Source organism: Bubalus kerabau, chromosome 10 (genome assembly GCF_029407905.1).
Source record: "Bubalus kerabau isolate K-KA32 ecotype Philippines breed swamp buffalo chromosome 10, PCC_UOA_SB_1v2, whole genome shotgun sequence".
NCBI classification, from domain to species: domain Eukaryota; kingdom Metazoa; phylum Chordata; class Mammalia; order Artiodactyla; family Bovidae; genus Bubalus; species Bubalus kerabau.
Window position 1 is genome coordinate 66451993 of NC_073633.1, and position 22589 is coordinate 66474581.

Here is a 22589-nt window from a genome sequence, read left to right on the forward strand (position 1 = left end):
TGTTTTCACTTTCTTTTGATAAATATCCAGAAGTGAAATTGCTGGATTATATAGTAGTACTATTTTTCATTTTTTGAGGAACCGCCATACTGTTTGAGTATGCTTGAGGAACCTCCATAGTGGCTATGCCAGTCTACATTCCCATCACCAATTCATAGTTTCTCTTTTCCTCCACATGCTCACTAACACATCTTGGTCTTTTGATAATAGCCATTCTAACAGCTGTGAGGTGACACCTCATTGTGATTTTGACTTGCATTTCCATGATGATTAGTGATGTTGAGCATGTACTTATTGGTCATCTCTGTTTTGTTTGGAAACCTGTCTATTCTTCTGCCCATTTTTTAATCAGGTTGTTTGTTTCTTGTTGATACTGAGTTGTATGAGTTCTTTATATATATTTTGGAAATTAATCCCTTATTAGATATATAATTTGCAAATATCTTCTTTCATTTATTTAATAGGTTGCCTTTTTATCTTTTTGATGGTTTCCTTTGCTGTGCAGAAGCATTGTAGTTTGATGTAGTCTCACTTATTTATTAGGCGTCCCTGGTGGCTCACAGGTTAAAGCATCTGCCTGTAATGCGGGAGACCTGGATTTGATCCCTGGGTTGGGAAGATCCCTGGGTTGGGAAGATCCCCTGGAGAAGGAAATGGCAACCCACTCCAGTACTCTTGCCTGGAGAATCCCATGGACAGAGGAGCCTGGTGGGCTATAGTCCACGGGGTCCCAAAGAGTTGGACATGACTGAGCGACTTCACTTTCACTTATATATTTTTACTTATGTTGCCACTGCTTTTGGAGTTGGGTCCAAGAAAAAAAAAAAAAAATCACTGAGACCAGTGTCAATGAGTTTACTGCCAGTATTTTCTTCTAGGAATTTTATGGTTTTCTGGTCTTACAGTCAAGCCCCTAATCCATTTTGAGTTGATTTTGTATATGTTATAAGAAAGTGGCACACTCTGATTCTTTTGCATGTGGCTGTTTGGTTTTCCTGGTACCATTTTTTGAAGAGATTGTCCTTTCCCCATCATATATTCTTGCCTCCTTTGTTGTAAATTAATCAACCACGTGTGGGTGGGTTTGTTTCTGGGCTCTATATTTTGTCCCATTGATCTCTCTGTTATTATGCCAAAACCACACTGTTTTTATCCCTCGTTTTGTTAATGTGTGGTATATTGCACTGATTGACCTGTGAATGTTGAACAGTCCTTGCATCCCTGGGATAAATCCCACTTGATCGTGGTGTATGCTCCTTTTAATGTATTGCTCAATTTGATTTGTTAGTATTTTGAAGATTTTTGTGTCTGTGTTCATCAGTGATATTGGCCTCTAACTTTTTTTTTTTTTTAAGTGGTGTTCTTGTTTAGTTTGGCACCAGGGTAATGCTGGCTTCATGAAATGTGTTTGGGAATATCCCCTTCTCTGGTTTTTTAACAAGAATTTGAGAAGGGTAGATATTATATCTTCTATGAATGGTTGGTAGACTTTAATAGTGAAGCCATCTGATCCTGGGTTTTCTTATGAGTCTAGCTAAAGATTTGTCAGTTTTCTTTTTTCAAAGACTCAGATATTAGTTTTATTGATCTTTTCTCATTTTTGTTGTTGTTGTTTTTCTTTTAAGTAAATCTTGTTTTTTTTCCTCTCTCTTCTTTCATTAAAATTTTTTTTTTATTGAAGTATAGTTGATTTACAGCATTGTGTTGGCTTCTGGTGTACAGCAAAGGGACTCATGTATATGTGTATATATAATATATGTTATACATAATATGTATATTATTTCCCATTATGGTTTACTATAGGATACTGAATATAGTTCCCTCTGATATACAGTAGGACTTTGTTATTTATCTCTTTTTTTTATATTAGTCTGTATCTGCTAATCACAAACTCCTAATTTATCCCTACCACACCTCCTTTCCCCTTTGGTAGCCATAAATTTGTTATCTATGTCTGTTAATCTGTTTCTGGGTAGTTTTTTTTGGTGCTACCATGTGGATTATAGAATCTTAGTTCAGTGACCAGGGATCCAATCTATGTCTCCTGAAGAGGAAGTATGGAGTCCTAACCACTGGACTGCCAGGGAATTCCCTTTTCTGATTTGCAAATAAGTTCATTTGTATCATATTTTAGATTCCACATATAAGTGATATCATATGGTATTTGTCTTTCTCTTTCTTCACTTAGCATGATGATCTCTAGGTTCATCCATGTTGCTGCAAATGGCATTGTTTCATTGTTTTCTATGGCTGAGTAGTATTCCATTGTGTATGTATATATGTATACCACATCTTCTTTTTCCATTCATCCATCAATGGACATTTAGTTTGCTTCTGTATCTTGGCTATTGTAAATAATGCTGCTATGAACATTGGGGATGCACGTATCTTTTGGAATTAGAGTTTTTACTAGATATATACCCAGAAGTGGTACTGCTAGTTTGGATGGTGACTCTAATTTTAGCTTTTTGAGGAACTTCCATTTTGTTTTTCATAGTGGCTGTACCAATTTACATTCCCACCAACAATGTAGGAGGGTTTCCTTTTTCCACACCATCTCCAGCTTTTGTTATTTGTAAACTTTTTAATGATGGCCTTTCTCACTGGTGTGAGGTGATACCTCATTATAGTTTTGATTCACACTGCTCTAATAATTAGAGATGTTGAACATCTTTGCATGTGCCTGTTGGCCATCTGTACGTTTTCTTTGGAGAAATGTTTATTTAGGTCTTCTGCCCATTTTTGTCATGGAATTTTTCTATTTTTTTATATCTCTATTTTTATTCTCATTTTTATTATTTTCTTCCTTCTACTAACTTTGTCCCTTCTTTTTTCTTCTTTTTCTAGTTCCTTTAGGTGTAAAGTTAGATTGTTTAACATTGTTTCCCAAGGTAGGCCTGTATTGCTATGAACTTCTCTTTCAAAACTGCTTTTGCTATATCTAGTATATTTTGGTATGTTTTATTGCTTTTTTCATTTATCTTTAGGTTTTTTTTTATTCCTTTAATTCTTTGATTATTTAGTAACATGATGTTTAATCTCCACATATTCGTGCTTTTTCCAGTTTCCTTTTTTGATTTTTTAATTTCATACCATTGTGATTGGAAAAGATACTTGGTATGGTTTCAATTTTTTAAAAGTACATTGAGACTGGTGGCCTAACTTGTGCTATATACTGGAGAGTGTTCTATGTGCACCTAAAAAATGTGTATTCTCCTGTTTTAGAGTAAAATGTTCTCTACATATCTTTTTAAGTTCATCTAGGCTACTATATTGTTTAACGCCAATGTTTATTTATTTTCTTTCTAGAGGAGATACCCATTGATGTAAATGGGGTATTAAATCCCTTTATTATTATTTTATCACTATTGATTTCTCCTTGTAGGTCTTGTTTTATATGTCTTGGTGCTCCTGTGTTGGGTGAATAAATTTTAACAAATGTTATTTATATCTTCTTGTTGGGTTGATCCCTTTATCATTTTCTAGTGTCGATCTTTGTCTTTTATTATAGTCTTTGTTTTAACATCTATTTTATTTGATATAAGTGTAGCTACTTCAGCTTTCTGTACTGTAGTGTACTTTAGCTTTCTTTTACTTTCTATTTGCATGAAGTGTTGATCCATCCCTTCACTTTAACCTTTATATATCCGTACATCTGAAATGAGTCTCTTTAACATTTCTTGTATTTCTTGCTTATTTTATGTTTAAGTTCCCTCTGTGTTCATCCATTCTTATTGATGAGCATCTTTATGACCATTAGTTTGAACTCTTTATCAGGTAAGTTACTGACCTCCATTTCATTAAAGTTTTTTTTTGTTTCTTCATTTTGCTTAACTCTCTCTGTGTTTAATTCTATGTATTATGTGAAATAGGAGAGCTACCTCTCCCAGCTTGAAGGGGTGGTCACAGGAAGACTAGGGTGTGTTTAGGCTGCTGTGTCCTGGGGGTTGTAGATTGCCAAGAATGGTCTCTCCGGCTCTTTCATTCCTGTGGGGCCCAGAAACACAAGCCTTCTAGGCACCAAGGCCAGGTGTTCAAGGGATGTCCCCTGTGTGGACTGTGCACACCTGCTGGGTTTTGTGTGTCAGGACAACCGGGGAATGCAGAGGTGGGACAAATGGCTGTAGTATGCAGGAAGAGTGCAAAAATGTGCCTGTAAGGGCCAGACTTGTAAGGTAGAAGTCGAGTGCGAAAATGGCTCCTGCTAGCACCTCTGATCCTAGGAGAGTTCTAACAGATTCTGCCCTTCTCACAGATGCTTTAAGATTATCAAGTGCATCTCCTTCACATAAGGTCTAGGCATGTATCATGCTGCTGTTTTGCACTGGGTTCCCAACTTGAGCAAGTCTCTGCATGGGTCCTGTAAGAATGGAATCTCAGTTTCCTACAGCACTTTGTGTCTCTTGGATGTAAACCTTTTTGGTTTCCAAAACCAGATGTTTTGGAGGCTCAACTCTCTGGTTCAGGTCCCAAGAGTTGGGGTATCTGATGTGGGTTCAAACCCCTTGCACCTCAGGGAGAAGCTTTGTTTTTGTGCTATTATTCCTAATTGTGAGATGCCATGTCCAAGGTGAAGGTTTTGACAAGACTGTGTGTCTGCCTCTGCTACTCACCTTGATATGTTGGCTTTGCTGTGGGTGACTCTTCTGCTAGTTCTCAGGTCATTTTCAGAGACAGTTGTTCCATATGGGGCTATAGGTGTGGAATGTCCATGGGAGGAGGTGAATTCAGGATTTCCTGTATCACCATCTTGAACTGCTTTCAGCATTTTTCTTCTTGGACACTAATATTAAACTAAAAATTTCATAATCTTACAATTTAAATCTCTAGTCCCCCAAAAAATGCCATATGAGTTTTAAACGAGTTATTATTATTTTCTTCCATAAGCTTTTAAAGACCATAGAAAATTAATGTTATTAGGAATTATTCTGTGGTTTCTCATTATTTTCATAATGGATTATATCATTAATGTAAATTTGTTTATCAAGACCTTTGTGGTACTAGGTGATGTAATATAACCTGCAGAACATTTATGTGGTTTGTTTTCCTAGTAAAAAACCTCCCAGTTTGTAACTGTAATATCACATAGTTAGTATATATGTCTCAGAACAATACCAGTGTTTATGCATGAGATATGTATATTTGCCTCCTAAAGCTTGCATTCGTTTTAAACAAAATGAGAGGGAGAGGTCTCAAGTTTCAAATATAATTGATAGATCATCAGAATCATGCTGTAGATGCTTTGAAAATGCCACTTAGTATAGAGAATATGCTTCTTTGTTGTTGCTGGTCTAACAGAGTCCATGTTACTAGAAAGAAATTGACTTTTTGTTAATAATTATATTAATTGAAAAGTGAAATTTTAAGTGTTCTTTTTCATCCTAATGTGAGAACTTGTTGTGTATTTATGTGTATTACATTTGAGAAATTGGTTGGATATTTTGCATTGACATGTACTCCATTAAAATTTTTCCCACTTGAAATAATGAAAAATAGTCTTCCGCTTAGCATTTTTGCATAGAATGTGTAATTTCCGGGAAGAGCTTACTGATAATAAATGAGATTCCTTTATGAATTAGACTCCTTAATATAATGGGGATGGTGATATTCAACCAGTAGGATATAGCCCTGGATTTAGGACAAATGTTAATCTTAAGCAGTGGTTCAGTTTAGTTTATTTCAGTTCAGTTGCTCAGTCGTGTCTGACTCTTTGCAACTCCATGGACTACAGCACGCCAGGCTTCCCTGTCCATCACCAACTCCTGGAATTTACTCAGACTCATGTCCGTTGAATTGATGATGCCATCCAACCATCTCATCCTTTGTCATCCCCTTCTCTTCCCGCCTTCAGTCTTTCCCAGCATCAGGGTCTTTTCTAATGAGTCAGTTTTTTGCATCAGGTGGCCAAAGTATATTGGAGCTTCAGCATCAGTCCTTCCAGTGATATTCAGGACTGATTTCCTTTAGGATGGACTGGTTGGATCTCCTTGTTGTCCAAGGGACTCTCAAGAGTCTTCTCTAGTACCACAGTTTAAAAGCATCAATTCTTCAATGTGGTAGTCCCAAACAAAGCACATTGAGTTAAAGATAAAAGGAAGACTTGAAAGCTGTGAACTATTTTTAAGTGTAAATTTCAGGAGGCATCGTGAGTCTCAAATCTCTCCCTGCAATAGCATTTTGTATACCTCTCATGGATTATAGTATTATATTTAGTTGGATATTCATAAGGTTTGTGGAAAGAATTGAAGAAATAATGAAACATGGGTTTTCAGAGCACAAGTAAACAGAAGGCGATGAATCTCTCCAGCTTATATTGCCTCCTTTCTCTCTGTGTCTACGTCTCTCTTCCTTGCTGCCTCACCCTTTCAGTATATTTCTTTTTTCTCTTGTCTTAACTTGACATGTAATTGAAATGCATAAATTTCTGTGCCTCATATTAACGATAATTTCTTGTCTCAGTGTTTAAAAATATGACAGTTTCCGTAGGGGATATGCTGTGTTTCCCTGACCATATTTGTGTTCTGTCATCTTTCTAACTGGACTTTTAGATGACTTCTCCTTTTAGTCTACCAAAATGGTGACCGAAATATTCCATTTTAATGATGGTGGAAAGCTATAACATTTAAGCTATATCTCCACTCACTTCATCTCCCAGAAAATTGGTCTGAAGTCTGCCTCTCTTATTTTGAAAAAACTGCCAATAAACATGCATTTTGTGGGGATTCCCCCCGCCCCCAGGTGATATGCTTCGTTATATTCATGAGAGTAAGGAAAGAGCTGCAGAAGTGGTAAAAGCAGAGGTGTTGCGAGAACGTCAAGAAACCGCCCGAAAGATGCGCAAATATTATTTGATTTGCCTCCAGCAGATTTTGCAGGATGATGGGAAGGAGGAAGGGTAAGTTCTGTCTAAACAATGTGTCCTGAGAGTACCAGGACAGCATTTTGTCATTTTGTAAGCATTTTCCTTAGCCACAGAATTAACTGTATCTACATGATGAGTAGAGGGTTAAGAGAGGCTTAATGCCTGTGCTACTCTTAATGGTGGCAGAGCATATAGGAAAAACAGAAATCCTGGGGCTAAGGAAACTCATTTTCTTCCTGTAAACTGTATTAATTTTATATTCTGGAATTCCCCACAGGGCTGAGAAGAAGATCATCAATGCTGCTAGCAAGCTTGCTATGATGGCAAAATTGCTGGAAACACCTATTTCTAATAGATCCCAGAGCAAAACTGCACAGTCAGGTATGTGAAAATGAGTTACTTGAAATATTTTTCTCCCTTTCTTTTAGATATTTAATGTTTTTAGTAGGAGAGTGGGGAATGTAAGGAGTGAGAGCTAATTTAGCAAATTATATGCATATTTTACTTAAACTGGAAAAACAGTGTAGTAGGCAGACTGAGCTTGCCCGTCAGCTTCATTTTGCTGCTTCTATTCCTAGAAGGATAGAAAGGATTTTAAGTGACAATATAGAAGGAGAGAAAGAAGAAAATATAACTGAGCTTTTAAAAGTTATAATTGCTAAATTAGAGGCTGTGAGAAATCCCTGAAAGAAGACAGGCGTTTTCAGATTGAAGGTGGAAACCTCAGTTCAGAGCTCCCAGAAGACGACAGTTACAAGTGGGAGCAATATGGAAACTGTTCTACACAGGACGGTAGTGGTATATTCCAGAAGTAGTAAGCCTAGGGGATACCAATGGGGTGTTGGTATTCCAGAGCAACCAAAACCAGGTGGGGGCACCCTCTTTATTTCTGCTTACTTCCCTTTCTGAACCCTGGTACTAAGCTGGGTGAGAGCAACAGAAACAGAGTCTGGGAACAGGGCAGTACTCTAGGTGGCTGCACACACCAAGGAGAAACTGAGAGCTCACGTGCCCAGAGTATCAGCAATTAGGTCTTTCTGCTCTGCGGCTCATTCCTTTCCACTCCACTTCCAACTCCTTTAAACAACTGGCAGATACTGTGCTCAAGACATCTAAAAGATATGCATTCAACTGAGAATTACTATATATTTATAGAAAGCAGCACCATGAAAAAAGAAACCAAACTTAAGACATAGCAAAAAAAAAAGCAATCCTCAAAACAGAGCTTGCTGCTGCTGCTGCTTAGTCACTTCAGTCGTATCTGACTCTGGGTGACCCCATAGATGGCAGCCCACCAGGCTCCCCCATCCCTGGGATTCTCTAGGCAAGAACACTGGAGTGGGTTGCCATTTCCTTCTCCAATGCATGAAAGTGAAAGTGAAGTCGCTCATTTTCTTCCAAGTTTTACCCTTACGACTTTGAAAGTTATATATTCTAATTCTCTATTGAAAGTGAAGTCACTCAGTCATGTCCGACTCTTAGCGACCCCATGGACTGCAGCCTAGCAGGCTCCTCCGTCCATGGGATTTTCCAGACAAGAGTACAGAAATAGAATTAATAGAACAAACTACAGGATGTGAGAATGTTAGAAAAATACGGTATCCTCAGAGATATGTAAGAGGATATTGTAGAGGAAACTAACAATATGCTAAAATTTATATCATTTTCAAGAAGATACAGATACTTCTAACTCTGGAGCTTGCTGGAAAGATACAAGTTTAAGTATGTGTATAAAAATTTAAGGCTAACACATGGGGAGACTAAGCCTATGCACCACAACTGCTGAGCAGGTACTCTAGAGCCTGTGAGCTGCATCTGCTGAGCCCTGTGCCCCAGCTATGACGCCCCTGCACTCAGAGTCTGTGTGTCACGACTACCGAAGCTTGTGTGCCCTAAGCCTGTGCTCTGCAATAAGAGAAGCTACTTCAGTGAGAAGTCCTCACACCCCAACTGGAGTGTAGCCCCCGCTCACTGCCGCTACAGAAAGCTTGCACACAGCCCCGAAGACCCAGCAGAGCCAAAAATAAATTTAAAAAGAAAAATAATTAAGGCTAACTAATAATTAGAATATATAACTTTTTTTTTTAAATTTTATTTTGTTTTTAAACTTTACATAATTGTATTAGTTTTGTCAAAGTAGTAAGGGTAAAACTTGGAAGAAAACGTTTTCAATCTAATAAAGGAAAAATACATCTGGAAAGCATAGGTAAATGGAAAATAATAGTAGATTGAAACAGCAGTCACACTAAACATGAACTGCTTAAACACAGTAATAAAAGAGCATAATTTTCAAACAGTTTTAAAAATTCTAGACATATGTTATTTCAGATAAGACCATCATCAACAATTCAAAATACAGGGCTAGAGAGTGATATACCAAGCAATGTAGATTGATATTAGGTAAACTATAGCTTTAAAAACAGTATTAGGTAAATGAGAGGTAGCATTAAACTGACCAAAGTAAAAGTTCATAATGATAAAAGGTACAGCTTCCCAAGAAGCTACAAATGAGAAGCTTTCCCAAAGCTCAGCTGAACTTCTGGAAAGCGAAAAGCAAAGATTGTTCAGGAATTCCTGAGTTGAATGTTGGTAAACATTCTTCAAATAGAAGCACAAAGATTATTTGTGTAAATTTTGGAATGGTGATGTGAAGCTTGGCTATAAAGGGGCAATGGCATATAACATGAGAAGTTTTCTGGATTCGATCTCATGTTCCCAGCAGTTGCAATCAGTGGATAATAATAATAGATTTCAATAGCAAAATTACTCAGCTTTATCATATATATATATATATATATATAAAAGAAGATTTTAAAATGTCTAGTATTGATGTCTTTGAGAATGATTAAAATATATATGTATTGCTTGGAAATATATAAAAACATGTTTTATCCCCCCCTCCTCTTTTAGTGTTAATTTTCTGCTAATTCTGTTTTCCCCTAATTTTGTGTTCCCTTGTACATAGAAGTATTACCTCTGACTTCAGAGAGGCCCACTGGAGTTGAAAAATCAAAAAGAAATGATGTGAATCAGAATACACCATGTCACACGGAAAGCAAATCAAACAGTCTAAAAACGATCCCCAGAAGTATGTGCGACCAAGTTCCTAAGAGGAGGGCTGCCTGTAACCTACAAAGCCGATTAGAGGATGCAGAGCGTGGGGACAGAAAGCCCGAGTGTTCCAGAGAGTCGCATCTGGACTTTCAGTTCAGGGATAACAGTCGCAAACACGTAGACATTTTGCCAAGGAGTGTTTCTCCTGAGTTTGTGCCTTGTGAAGATGAAAGAAGCTTTGATTTGCACAAGAAAAAAGACCTTGGTGATCCTGGCTCTGAATCACTCCAGCACTCAAATGCACACCCCTTCCTTGGAACCTTTGGAAATAAACCTTCATCTCGATACACCCCTGATCTTTCTGAGTCTGAATCCACACACATTACTTTTCGAAGTCCTAATGAAAGACTTGGTTTAAAAGTATATAAATGTAATCCACTAATGGAAAGTGAAAATGCTGCATCTGAGAAAAGTCCGAGTTTGGGTGTTAAGGAAGTTCCAGTAAAGGATGTAGGGGACCTGAGTGACTCTTCAGGCTGGCATTCCAACACTGCCACTCTACCCTACAGCAGTCATGAAGCGTCATTTTTGCATGGTGGGCCGCAAGACACCCTGGATTCGCTCCTTGAATCTGTGAATTTCAAACAGTTTTCAGCAGCTAGCTATCTTTCAGACTCAGAGAAAAACAACATGATTCGTCAGCCTACGAAATGTCAGAGTGGTCATGCTCCAGACCTGTCAGAAGAAACCACATATTCCCAGCCAGGGAAGAGCAGCGTAACTCTTGGACACCCACCTCATCATAAAGCTGATATATTAAAATCAGAATTCAAAACACTGAGCAGTACAGTACCACCTGCCATGTGTCCGCTGCCTTCAAGAAAATTAATTGCTCCTCTGTCTAGCCAGCAAGATAGTGGCTTTGATAGCCCATTTGTCAATCTAGACTAATTGTTGTAGAGTATTTAAGAAGAATCATTAATATATTGACAAGAAAACTGAAGGGAAGACTTGAAACTGAAATATTTGTGGGCCCTGCATATTTTGAGATGTTTTAGTAACATCTGACTATGATATAAGTAAAGTATTCTCATAAAATTACTGAGATATTAATGTTGCCTTCATCTTCTTTAGTGGTGTGTGTGTAATCTGCTTCTGTGTGATGCTTGTATTTGGTTGCTAAACCATCCATTTTTATACTTAAAAATTAGCTCTCTGTGCAGTTTTAAATTATTTAAATAAACTTGCATATGGTCTGTAGAATTGTTATGAATTGTTTTTTAATTCACAATGTAGAAATGTTATGTTGGCATATTTGAAATTCACCCAGAAAAATGTATCAATTTTGATTTGTTATGTATGATCAGCCAGATTTAATTTTTGAAGTTAGCCATGTTTAATGAGTCTATATATTTTCTCTGCACATAGTTTACCTGGAAATATCTGCTCAAACTTTTGATCCTGCTTTCAGTTACTGGAAATGAAGTATTGCGAGCATTGCCACAGACTATGTACCTGTATCCTCACTTCATTATTTCAAAATTAGCTTGCATTTTTTTTAGTTGGCGTTTGTGTTATTTCAGATCTCCTGTGACATGCAGAGATTTTGTCTCTCTTATGGTTTCACAGTCTTTCCTTCATCTGAAGCATTACTTTTTAAAAATGGAAATAATCTTTGTCATACAGCCCCAAATTTTAAACTATTAGATTTTTATGTTCATTTATAGTGCAGAATTGGCTAACTTATTAATGCTGTGGTTGACGGTTACATTCTAAACCATGCAGAAATGAATGACCACTTGAATATGGTTGCCTCTTTTTTGAATTCCTAGAGATGGGTATTAAAGTATTAGGTGTTTGCCTTTAATACCCATACCCTAGTATGGGCATTAAAGTATTAGGGTATTAAGTATTAGGTACATCTTGAAAATGCCATAGCTTTCTCTCATCTGTCACCCCAAATGTATTATGGACTGTATTTGTGGGTTTATCCCGTATATTTGGCTTCCCAGGTGGCTCAGTGGTAAAGAATTTACCTGCCCATCGATCCCTGGTTTGGGAAGATTCCCTGGAGGAGGAAATGGCAGCCCACTCCAGTATTCTTACCTGGGAAATCCCATGGACAGAGGAGCCTGGGGGGCTACAGTCCTTGGGGTTGCAGACACAAACATGACTGAGCGATGGACACTAACAAACTGATTTGTCCACCAGGCTAACTTTTATGAAGGCTGGATGGGTGGCAAGGTGCATCATCCTCCTGCTGATAACCATCTCTAAAAGCAAGAACCTAGAAGTGAACCTTATAGGAGCTGGAAAGTTCTGTAAACTGGTGACCAGATATCGATAAACCTAAATATTAGCACTGATTTCGGTGCTTGAGTTGACATGAAGTTGGAGAAAGGAACACGCTGCCTTCTCTTCAAAATCTTATTTATCTTTCTGAAGATACAGTGCTTTTTCTCCAATGATTAGGGTGTCATTTCTCACTCTAGGAAAACTAAACCAGCTACGTTTATCTTCCACATGGAACTAGTTGGTTCTTGAGTATTTTGAGTCCTGGCTATTAGCAAACTGAGAATCAAACCCATTGCTTTCCTAATTTTTCATCTTTGTGTGTTTGTTTTAAGTCCTATTTTAACCCTTAGCATCAAGGCTAAAAGTGGAAATCTTGCTCCTTTTGTGGTATCTTTAATCTCTTTTTGGTATCCATAATTTCAAGAGGATTAGATTACTTTATTTCATACACCTATACATAACCACCAAGAAAGGTATACACTGGTTAGTGTATACGTGAAGGGACCACACAGCCAAACTACCACAGTTTAAATCTGTCTGAAGGGTGATGTCGATGTCAGAACAAAGAGACAAGAGGAGCCCCATAAATGTCACTGTCACATAGATCTCACTTCATCATGATTTTAATCTTGTTATATGTTTCTGCATTTCATTTGTCAACATCATGTTAGAGACTTTCATGTGCATGCTCACAGGGGATACTGATCTCTAGTTTTCTTGTCATACCTGTCTTGCTTTGACCTTAGTCTTGGGTGAAATAAGGGACATTAATTACCAACCCTTCGGAAATTAGAATGATTATAAGAGAATATGACAAGCAACTTTACTTGAACAAATTGGACAACTTAGGCAAAATGAAACATTTCTTGTCTAATATAGGTACTTAAACTTTTGAATTTCCCTCTAAGCACTGTATAAGGCATACTTATAAATTTTGACACGTTGTGTTTTTGTTTTCATTTAGTTCAAAATATTTTCTAGTTGCCCCTGTGATTTCTTTTTGGACCTATTTATTATTTAGAAATGTATCACTTACATTTGAGATTTATCTTTTGGGCCTAGCATATGACCTAGCCTGGAGAATGTTCCACATGCATCTGAAAAGAATGCATATTCTCCTCTCATTTGGTAGAGTGTTAAAAAATATGTTAGGTCAAGTTGATTGATAGTATTGTTCAGATCTGCTGTAGCCTTGCTGATTTTTGGTCTACTTGTTCTGTTAGTTATTAATACTGGGACATTTTCAACTACAATTGTTCATTTGTCTATTTCTCCTTTTGATTCTCTGATACTTGCTTCTATCAGTGAGACAGGTATGCCAACAACAATTCTCTCTCCATTTTTTACTTTGTACTGTATTTCAAATTCATTTTAGAAGGATGGCATTTGATGGATTTAGAATTCTCTGCTGGCATTTCCCCACCCCTGCCCCAGGCCCTTTGATTATGTCATTCCACTGCCTTAAAGGCCACCATATGTTTGCTGAAAAGTTAGCTGTGAATTATGTTGTTCGTGTATTCTGAACTGGTTTTAGGTACATATATCTTAATATATTTGTTACATAAAAGGTACTGACCTTTTATCATTATAAAATCTCTTTTTATCTAGTAATATTTCTTAGAGTTCATTTTTAAGATATTACTACAGCCATTCCAGCTCTTATGATTATTGTCTGCATGCCATATCTTTTTTGTCCTTTCTTTTTTAACCTATTTATGTCTTTTGATTTCAAATGGGTCTCTGAAAGACAGCACATTGTTGGATCTTGCTTTTTTACACAGTCACTATTTGCTTTTGGATTGGAGACTTTTAGTCTGTTTAATAAAATTATGATTGGACTTACTACATTTGCCATTTTACTTTTGGCTTTCTCTATTATTCACTTTCTCTGTTTCTCTTCTGTGATATATGTCTGTTTTTTCCATATCTTATGCCTTTTTTGTTACTAAGTTGCTTGTTTCAGTTCAGTTCAGTTACTCACTTGTGTCCGACCCTTTGTGACCCCATGGAGTGCCGCACGCCAGGCTTCCCAGTCTATCTCCAACCCCCAAAGCATGGTCAAACTAGTGTTCATTGAGTCAGTGATGCCATCCAACCATCTCATCGTCTGTCATCCCCTTCTCCTCCTACCCTCAATCTTTCCCAGCATTGGGGTCTTTTTTAGTGACTCAGTTCATCGCTTCAGGTGGCCAAGGTATTGGAGTTAAAGCTTCAGCACCAGTTCTTCCAATGAATATATTCAGGACTGATTTCCTTTAGGATGGACTGGTTGGATCTCCTTGCAGTCCAAGGGACTCTCCAGAGTCTTCTCCAATACCACAGTTCAAAAGCATCAGTTCTTTAGTACTTAGCTTTCTTTAAACTCCAACTCTCACATCCATACATGACTACTGGAAAAACCATAGCTTTGAGTAGATGGACCTTTGTGAGCAAGGTAATGTCTCTGCTTTTTAATATGCTGTCTAGTTTGTCACAGCTTTTCTTCCAAGGAGCAAGGGTCTTTTAATTTCATGGCTGGAGTCACCATCTGCAGTGATTTTGGAGCCCAAGAAAATAAAGTCTCTCACTGTTTCCATTGTTTCCTCATCTATTTGCATGAAGTGATGGGATTGGATGCCATGATCTTCGTTTTTTAAATGTTGAGTTTTAAGCAAGCTTTTTCACTCTCCTCTTTAACTTTCATCAAGAGGCTCTTCAGTTCCTCTTCACTTTCTGCCGTAAGGGTGGTATCATCTGCGTGTCTGAGGTTATTGATGTTTCTCCTGGCCATCTTGATTCCAGCTTGGATTCATCAAGCCCAGCATTTCGCATGATGAACTCTGCATATAAGTAAAATAAGTAGGGTGACAATATACAGCCTTGACATACTCCTTTCCGTATTTGGAACCAGTCTGATGCTCATGTCTGGTTCTAACTGTTGCTTCTTGATCTGCATGCAGATTTCTCAGGAGGCAGGTCAGATGGTCTGGTATTCCCATCACTAAGAATTTTCCACAGTTTGTTGTGATCCACACAGTCAAAGGTTTTCGAATAGTCAATAAAGCAGAAATAGATGTTTTTCGGAAACTCTCTTGCTTTTTCAATGATCCAACAGATGTTGGCAATTTGATCTCTAGTTCCTCTGCCTTTTCTAAATCCAGCTTGAACAACTGGAAGTTCACGGTTCACATACTGTTGAAACCAAGCTTGGAGAATTTTGAGCATTACTTTATAGTGTGTGAGATGAGAACAGTTGTGCAGGAGTTTGAGCATTCTTTGGCATTGCCTTATTTTAGGATTGGAATGTCTCTGGCGTCCGGAGTCTCTGGCGGAGGTGTGGGTCAGCTGTGGCCTGCTGCAGGATTGGGTGCACTGAGTGTAGCAGTGTGTTCATGGGACCTTTTGAAGGAGGTTCATGGGACCATTATAGTCATTACCTCCACCATAGTTTGGCCTCAGGTCAAATAACAGGGAGGGAACACAGCCCCACCCATCAACAGAAAACTGTATTAAAGATTTACTGAGCATGGCCCCACCCATGGTTGGGGTGCTCATGGTTGGGGCATAGACTTGAGTTATTGTGATACTGAATGCTTTGCCTTGGAAACGAACAGAGATCATTCTGTCGTTTTTGAGACTGCATCCAAATAGTGCATTTTGGAATCTTTTGTTGACTGTGAGGGCTATTTCGTTTCTTCTAAGGGAATCTTGCCCACAGTAGTAGATATAATGGTCATCTGATTATCTGGATTGTGAACATATTTTTGGAATAGTTCTTCTGTGTATTATTGCCACCTTTTCTTATCATCTACTTGTGTTAGGTCCATACCATTTCTGCCCTTTATTGTGCCCATCTTTGCATGAAATGTTCCTTTGGTATCTCTAATTTGTTCTAGAGCCAGACATTGTGGAATGTAAAGTCAAGTGGGCCTTAGGAAGCATCACTACGAACAAAGCTAGTGGAGGTGATGAAATTCCAGTAGAGCTATTTTAAATCCTAAAAGGTGATGCTGTGAAAGTGCTGCAACTCAATATGCCAGCAAAATTTGGAAAACTCAGCGGTGGCCACAGGACTGGAAAAGGTCAGTTTTCATTCCAATCCTAAAGTAAGGCAATGCCAAAGAATGCCTACACTCCTGCATAATTGCACTCATCTCACACGCTAGTAAAGTAGTGTTCAAAATTCTCCAAGCCAGGCTTCAGCAATATGTGAACCGTGAACTTCCAGTTGTTCAAGCTGGATTTAGAAATGGCAGAGGAACCAGAGATCAAATTGCCAACATTCGCTGGATCATGGAAAAAAGCAAGAGAATTCCAGGAAAACATCTGTTTCTGCTTTATTGACTATGCCAAAGCCTTTGACTGTGTGGATCACAATAAACTGTGGAAAATTCTAAAAGAGATGGGAAGACCAGACCACCTGACCTGCCTCTTGAGAAACCTATATGCAGGTCAGGAAGCAACAGTGAGAACCGGACATAGAACAACAGACTGGTTCCAAATAGGAAAAGGAGTACGTCAAGGCTGTATATTGTCACCCTGCTTATTTAACTTCTATGCAGAGTACATCATGAGAAATGCTGGACTGGAAGAAGCACAAGCTGGAATCAAGATTACCGAGAGAAATATCAATAACCTCAGATATGCAGATGATACCACCCTTATGGCAGAAAGTGAAGAGGAACTAAAAAGCCTTTTGATGAAAGTGAAAGAGGAGAGTGAAAAAGTTGGCTTAAAGCTCAGCATTCAGAAAACAGATCATGGCATCTGGTCCCATCACTTCATGGCAAATAGATGGGGAAACAGTGGAAACAGTGTCAGACTTTATTATTTTGGGCTCCAAAATCACTGCATATGGTGACTGCAGCCATGAAATTAAAAGACGCTTACTCCTTGGAAGAAAAGTTATGACCAATGTAGATAGCATATTGAAAAGCAGAGACATTACTTTGCCAACAAAGGTCCGTCTAGTCAAGGCTATGGTTTTTCCTGTGGTCATGTATGGATGTGAGAGTTGGACTGTGAAGAAGGCTGAGCGCTGAAGAATTGATGCTTTTGAACTGTGGTGTTGGAGAAGACTTGAGAGTCCCTTGGACTGCAAGGAGATCCAACCAGTCCGTTCTAAAGGAGATCAGCCCTGGGATTTCTTTGGAAGGAATGATGCTAAAGCTGAAACTCCACTACTTTGGCCACCTCATGTGAAGAGTTGACTCATTGGAAAAGACTCTGATGCTGGGAGGGATTGGGGGCAGGAGGAAAAGGGGGTGACAGAGGATGAGATGTCTGGATGGCATCACCGACTCGATGGACATGAGTCTGAGTGAACTCCGGGAGTTGGTGATGGACAGGGAGGCCTGGCGTGCTGCGATACCTAGGGTCACAAAGAGTTGGACACGACTGAGCGACTGAACTGAACTGAACTAAGACTTTTGGATAGCAGGCATTCTGACTGGCATGAGATGGTACCTCATTGTGGTTTTGATTTGCATTTTGCTGATAATGAGTGATGTTGAGCATTTTTTCATGTGTTTGTTAGCCATCTGTATGTCTTCTTTGGAGAAATGTCTGTCCAGTTCTTTGGCCCATTTTTTGATGGCTCTTTTATTTTTCTGGAATTGAGCTGCAGGAGTTGCTTGTATTTATTTGAGATAAGTTGTTTGTCAGTTGTTTCATTTGCTATTATTTTCTCCCATTCTGAAGGCTGTGTTTTCACCTTGCTTATAGTTTCCTTCGTTGTGCAAAAGCTTTTAAGTTTAATTAGGTCCCATTTGTTTATTTTTGGTTTTATTTCCATTACTCTGGGAGGTGGGTAATAGAGGATTCTGCTGTGATTTATGTCAGAGAGTGTTTTGCCTATGTTTTCCTCTAGGAATTTTATAGTTTCTAGTCTTACATTTAGATCTTTAATCCATTTTGAGTTTATTTTTGTGTATGGTGTTAGAAAGTATTCTAGTTTCATTCTTTTACAAGTGGTTGAACAATTTTCCCAGCCCCACTTGTTAAAGAGATTGTCTTCTCTCCGTTGTATATTCTTGCCTCCTTTGTCAAAGATAAGGTGTCCAAAGGTGTGTGGATATATCTCTGGGCTTTCTATTTTGTTCCATTGATCTATATTTCTGTCTTTGTGCCAGTACCATACTCTCTTGATAACTGTAAACATTCTAAGTTTGATTAGGTCTCATTTGTTTCTTTTTGTTTTTATTTCTTTTGCCTTGGAAAACTGATCTAACAAAATATTGCTATGATTTATGTCAAAGTGTTTTGCCTGTGTGCTCGTCTAGGAGTTTTGTGGTATCATAACTTAATTTACGTCTTTAAACCATTTTAAATCAAGATTGCCGGGAGAAATATCAATAATCTCAGATATGCAGATGACACCACCCTTATGGCAGAAAGTGAAGAGGAACTAAAAGGCCTTTTTTTTTTCATTGTTTTTTTTTTTAATTTAATTTTATTTTTAAACTTTACAATATTGTATAAAAGGCCCCTTGATTAAAGTGAAAGAGGAGAGTGAAAAAGTTTGCTTAAAGCTCAACATTCAGAAAATTAAGATCATGGCATCTAGTCCCATCATTTCATGGGAAATAGATGGGGAAACAGTGGAAACAGTGTCAGACTTTATTTTTTTTTGGCTCCAAAATAACTGTTGATGGTGATTGCAGCCATGAAATTAAAAGACGCTTACTCCTTGGAAGGAAAGTTATGACCAATCTAGATAGCATATTCAAAGGCAGAGACATTACTTTGCCAACAAAAGTCCATCTAGTCAAGGCTATGGTTTTTCCAGTGGTCATGTATGGATGTTAGAGTTGGACTGTGAAGAAAGATGAATGCCGAAGAATTGATGCTTTTGAACTGTGGTATTGGAGAAGACTCTTGAGAGTCCTTGGACTGCAAGGAGATCCAAGCAGTCCATTATGAAGGAAATCAGCCCTGGGTGTTCTTTGGAAGGACTGATGCTAAAGCTGAAACTCCAATATTTTGGCCACCTCATGTGAAGAGTAGACTCATTGGAAAATACTCTGATGCTGGGAGGGATTGGGGGCAGGAGGAGAAGGGGACAACAGAGAATAAGATGGCTGGATGGCATCACTGACTTGATGGACATGAGTTTGAGTGAACTCTGGGAATTGGTGATGGACAGGGAGGCCTGGTGTGCTGCGATTCATGGGGTCTCAAAGAATCGGACACAACTGAGCGACTGAACTGAACTGAACCTTTTTTTTTTTTTGCTTTTATTTTTATTAATTTTTTTTCCTGTAAATGTTATTTTATTTTATTTATTTATTTTTAATTTTATTTTATTTTAAACTTTACAATATTGTATTGGTTTTGCCAAATATCGAAATGAATCCACCACAGGTATACATGTATTCCCCATCCTGAACCCTCCTCCCTCCTCCCTCCCCATACCATCTCTGGGTCATCCCAGTGCACCAGCCCCAAGCATCCAGTATCGTGCATCAAACCTGGACTGGCGACTCATTTCATATATGATATTACATGCATTTCAATGCCATTCTCCCAAATCATCCCACCCTCTCTCTCTCCCACAGAGTCCATAAGACTGTTCTATACATCAGTGTCTCTTTTGCTGTCTCGTATACAGGGTTATTGTTACCATCTTTCTAAATTCCATATATATGCGTTAGTATACTGTATTGGTGTTTTTCTTTCTAGCTTACTTCTCTCTGTATAATAGGCTCCAGTTTCATCCACCTCATTAGAACTGATTCAAATGTATTCTTTTTAATGGCTGAGTAATACTCCATTGTGTATATGTACCACAGCTTTCTTATCCATTCATCTGCTTATGGACATCTAGGTTGCTTCCATGTCCTGGCTATTATAAACAGTGCTGAACTAAAACCATTTTGAATTTATTTTTGTATTTGGTGTGAGGGAGTGTTTTCATTTCAGTAATTGACATGTAGTAGTTCTTTTAGAACTAACACCCAAAAAAGATGTCCTTTTCATTATAGGGGACTGGAATGCAAAAGTAGGAAGTCAAGAAACACCTGGAGTAACAGGCAAATTTGGCCTTGGAATATGGAATGAAGCAGGGCAAAGGCTAATAGAGTTTTGCCAAGAAAATGCACTGGTCATAGCAAACACCCTCTTCCAGCAACAAAAGAGAAGACTCTACACATGGACATCACCAGATGGTCAACACCGAAATCAGATCAATTATATTCTTTGCAGCCAAAGATGAAGAAGCTCTATACAGTCAGCAAAAACAAGACCAGGAGCCGACTGTGGCTCAGATCATGAACTCCTTATTGCCAAATTCAGACTTAAATTGAAGAAAGTAGGGAAAACCACTAGACCATACAGGTATGACCTAAATCAAATCCCTTATGATTATACAGTGAAAGTGAGAAATAGATTTAAGGACCTAGATCTGATAGAGTGCCTGATGAACTATCGAATGAGGTTCGTGACATTGTACAGGAGATAGGGATCAAGACCATACCCGTGTAAAAGAAATGCAAAAAAGCAAAATGGCTGTCTGGGGAGGCCTTACAAATAGCTGTGATAAGAAGAGAAGTAAAAAGCAAAGGAGAAAAGGAAAGATATAAGCATCTGAATGCAGAGTTCCAAAGAATAGCAAGAAGAGATAAGAAAGCCTTCTTCAGCGATCAATGCAAAGAAATAGAGGAAAACTACAGAATGGGAAAGACTAAAGATCTCTTCAGGAAAATCAGAGATACCAAGGGAACATTTCATGCAAAGATGGGCACAATAAAGGACAGAAATGGTATGGACCTAACAGAAGCAGAAGATATTAAGAAGAGGTGGCAAGAATACACAGAAGAACTGTACAAAAAAGATCTTCACGACCCAGATAATCACGATGGTGTGATCACTGACCTAGAGCCAGACATCCTGGAATGTGAAGTCAAGTGGGCCTTAGAAAGCATCACTACAAACAAAGCTAGTGGAAGTGATGGAATTCCAGTTGAACTATTTCAAATCCTGAAAGATGATGCTGTGAAAGTGCTGCACTCAATATGCCAGCAAATTTGGAAAACTCAGCAGTGGCCACAGGACTGGAAAAGGTCAGTTTTCATTCCAATCCCAAAGAAAGGCAATGCCAAAGAATGCTCAAACTACTGCACAATTGCACTCATCTCACACGCTAGTAAAGTAACGCTCAAAATTCTCCAAGCCAGGCTTCAGCAATATGTGAACCGTGAACTTCCAGATGTCCAAGCTGGTTTCAGAAAAGGCAGAGGAACCAGAGATCAAATTGCCAACATCCGCTGGATCATGGAAAAAGCAAGAGAGTTCCAGAAAAACATCTATTTCTGCTTTATTGACTATGCCAAAGCCTTTGACTGTGTGGATCACAGTAAACTGTGGAAAATTCTGAAAGAGATGGGAATACCAGACCACCTGACCTGCCTCTTGAGAAATCTGTATGCAGGTCAGGAAGCAACAGTTAGAACTGGACATGGAACAACAGACTGGTTCCAAATAGGAAAAGGAGTACGTTAAGGCTGTATATTGTCACCCTGCTTATTTAACTTCTATGCAGAGTACATCGTGAGAAATGCTGGGCTGGAATAAACACAAGCTGGATTCAAGATTGCCAGGAGAAATATCAATAACCTCAGATATGCAGATGACATCACCCTTATGGCAGAAAGTGAAGAGGAACTCAAAAGCCTCTTGATGAAAGTGAAAGTGGAGAGTGAAAAAGTTGGCTTAAAGCTCAACATTCAGAAAACGAAGATCATGGCATCTGGTCCCATCACTTCATGGCAAATAGATGGGGAAACAGTGGAAACAGTGTCAGACTTTATTTTTGGGGGCTCCCAAATCACTGCAAATGGTGACTGCAGCCAAGAAATTAAAAGTCGCTTACTCCTTGGAAGCAAAGTCATGACCAACCTAGATAGCATATTGAAAAGCAGAGACATTACTTTGCCAACAAAGGTCTGTCTAGTCAAGGCTATGGTTTTTCCTGTGGTCGTGTATGGATGTGAGAGTTGGACTTTGAAGAAGGCTGAGCGCCGAAGAATTGATGCCTTTGAACTGTGGTGTTGGAGAAGACTCTTGAGAGTCCCTTGGACTGCAAGGAGATCCAACCAGTCCATTCTGAAGGAAATCAGCCCTAGGATTTCTTTGGAAGGAATGATGCTAAAGCTGAAACTCCAATACTTTGGCCACCTCATGCAAATAGTTGACTCATTGGAAAAGACTGTGATCCTGGAAGGGATTGGGGTCAGGAGGAGAAGGGGACGACAGAGGATGAGATGGCTGGATGGCATCACTGACTCGATGGACGTGAGTCTGGGTGAACTCTGGGAGTTGGTGATGGACAGGGAGGCCTGGCGTTCTGCGATTCATGGGGTCGCAAAGAGCTGGACACGACTGAGCGACTGAACTAACTAAC

General features: G+C 38.7%; 1 protein-coding gene across 10 annotated transcripts in view; it reads left to right on the forward strand.

Annotated features, from left to right (window-relative positions):
- CEP152 (centrosomal protein 152) overlaps positions 1-20417 on the forward strand; it is a 113106-nt gene extending 92689 nt beyond the window's left edge. For 5 of the 10 annotated variants that reach the window (XM_055538027.1, XM_055538030.1, XM_055538032.1 and 2 more), the window contains 3 exons: positions 6739-6895; positions 7140-7243; positions 9831-11179. In XM_055538027.1, the coding sequence (XP_055394002.1) occupies positions 6739-6895; positions 7140-7243; positions 9831-10867 (1298 nt within the window). In that variant the 3' untranslated portion in view covers positions 10868-11179. Of the gene's footprint in view, positions 1-6738; positions 6896-7139; positions 7244-9827; positions 11180-20172 lie in introns of those variants that run through there. The other 5 variants (XM_055538025.1, XM_055538029.1, XM_055538028.1 and 2 more) reach the window with 2 other exon arrangements.
- Positions 20418-22589: the final 2172 nt, after the last annotated feature.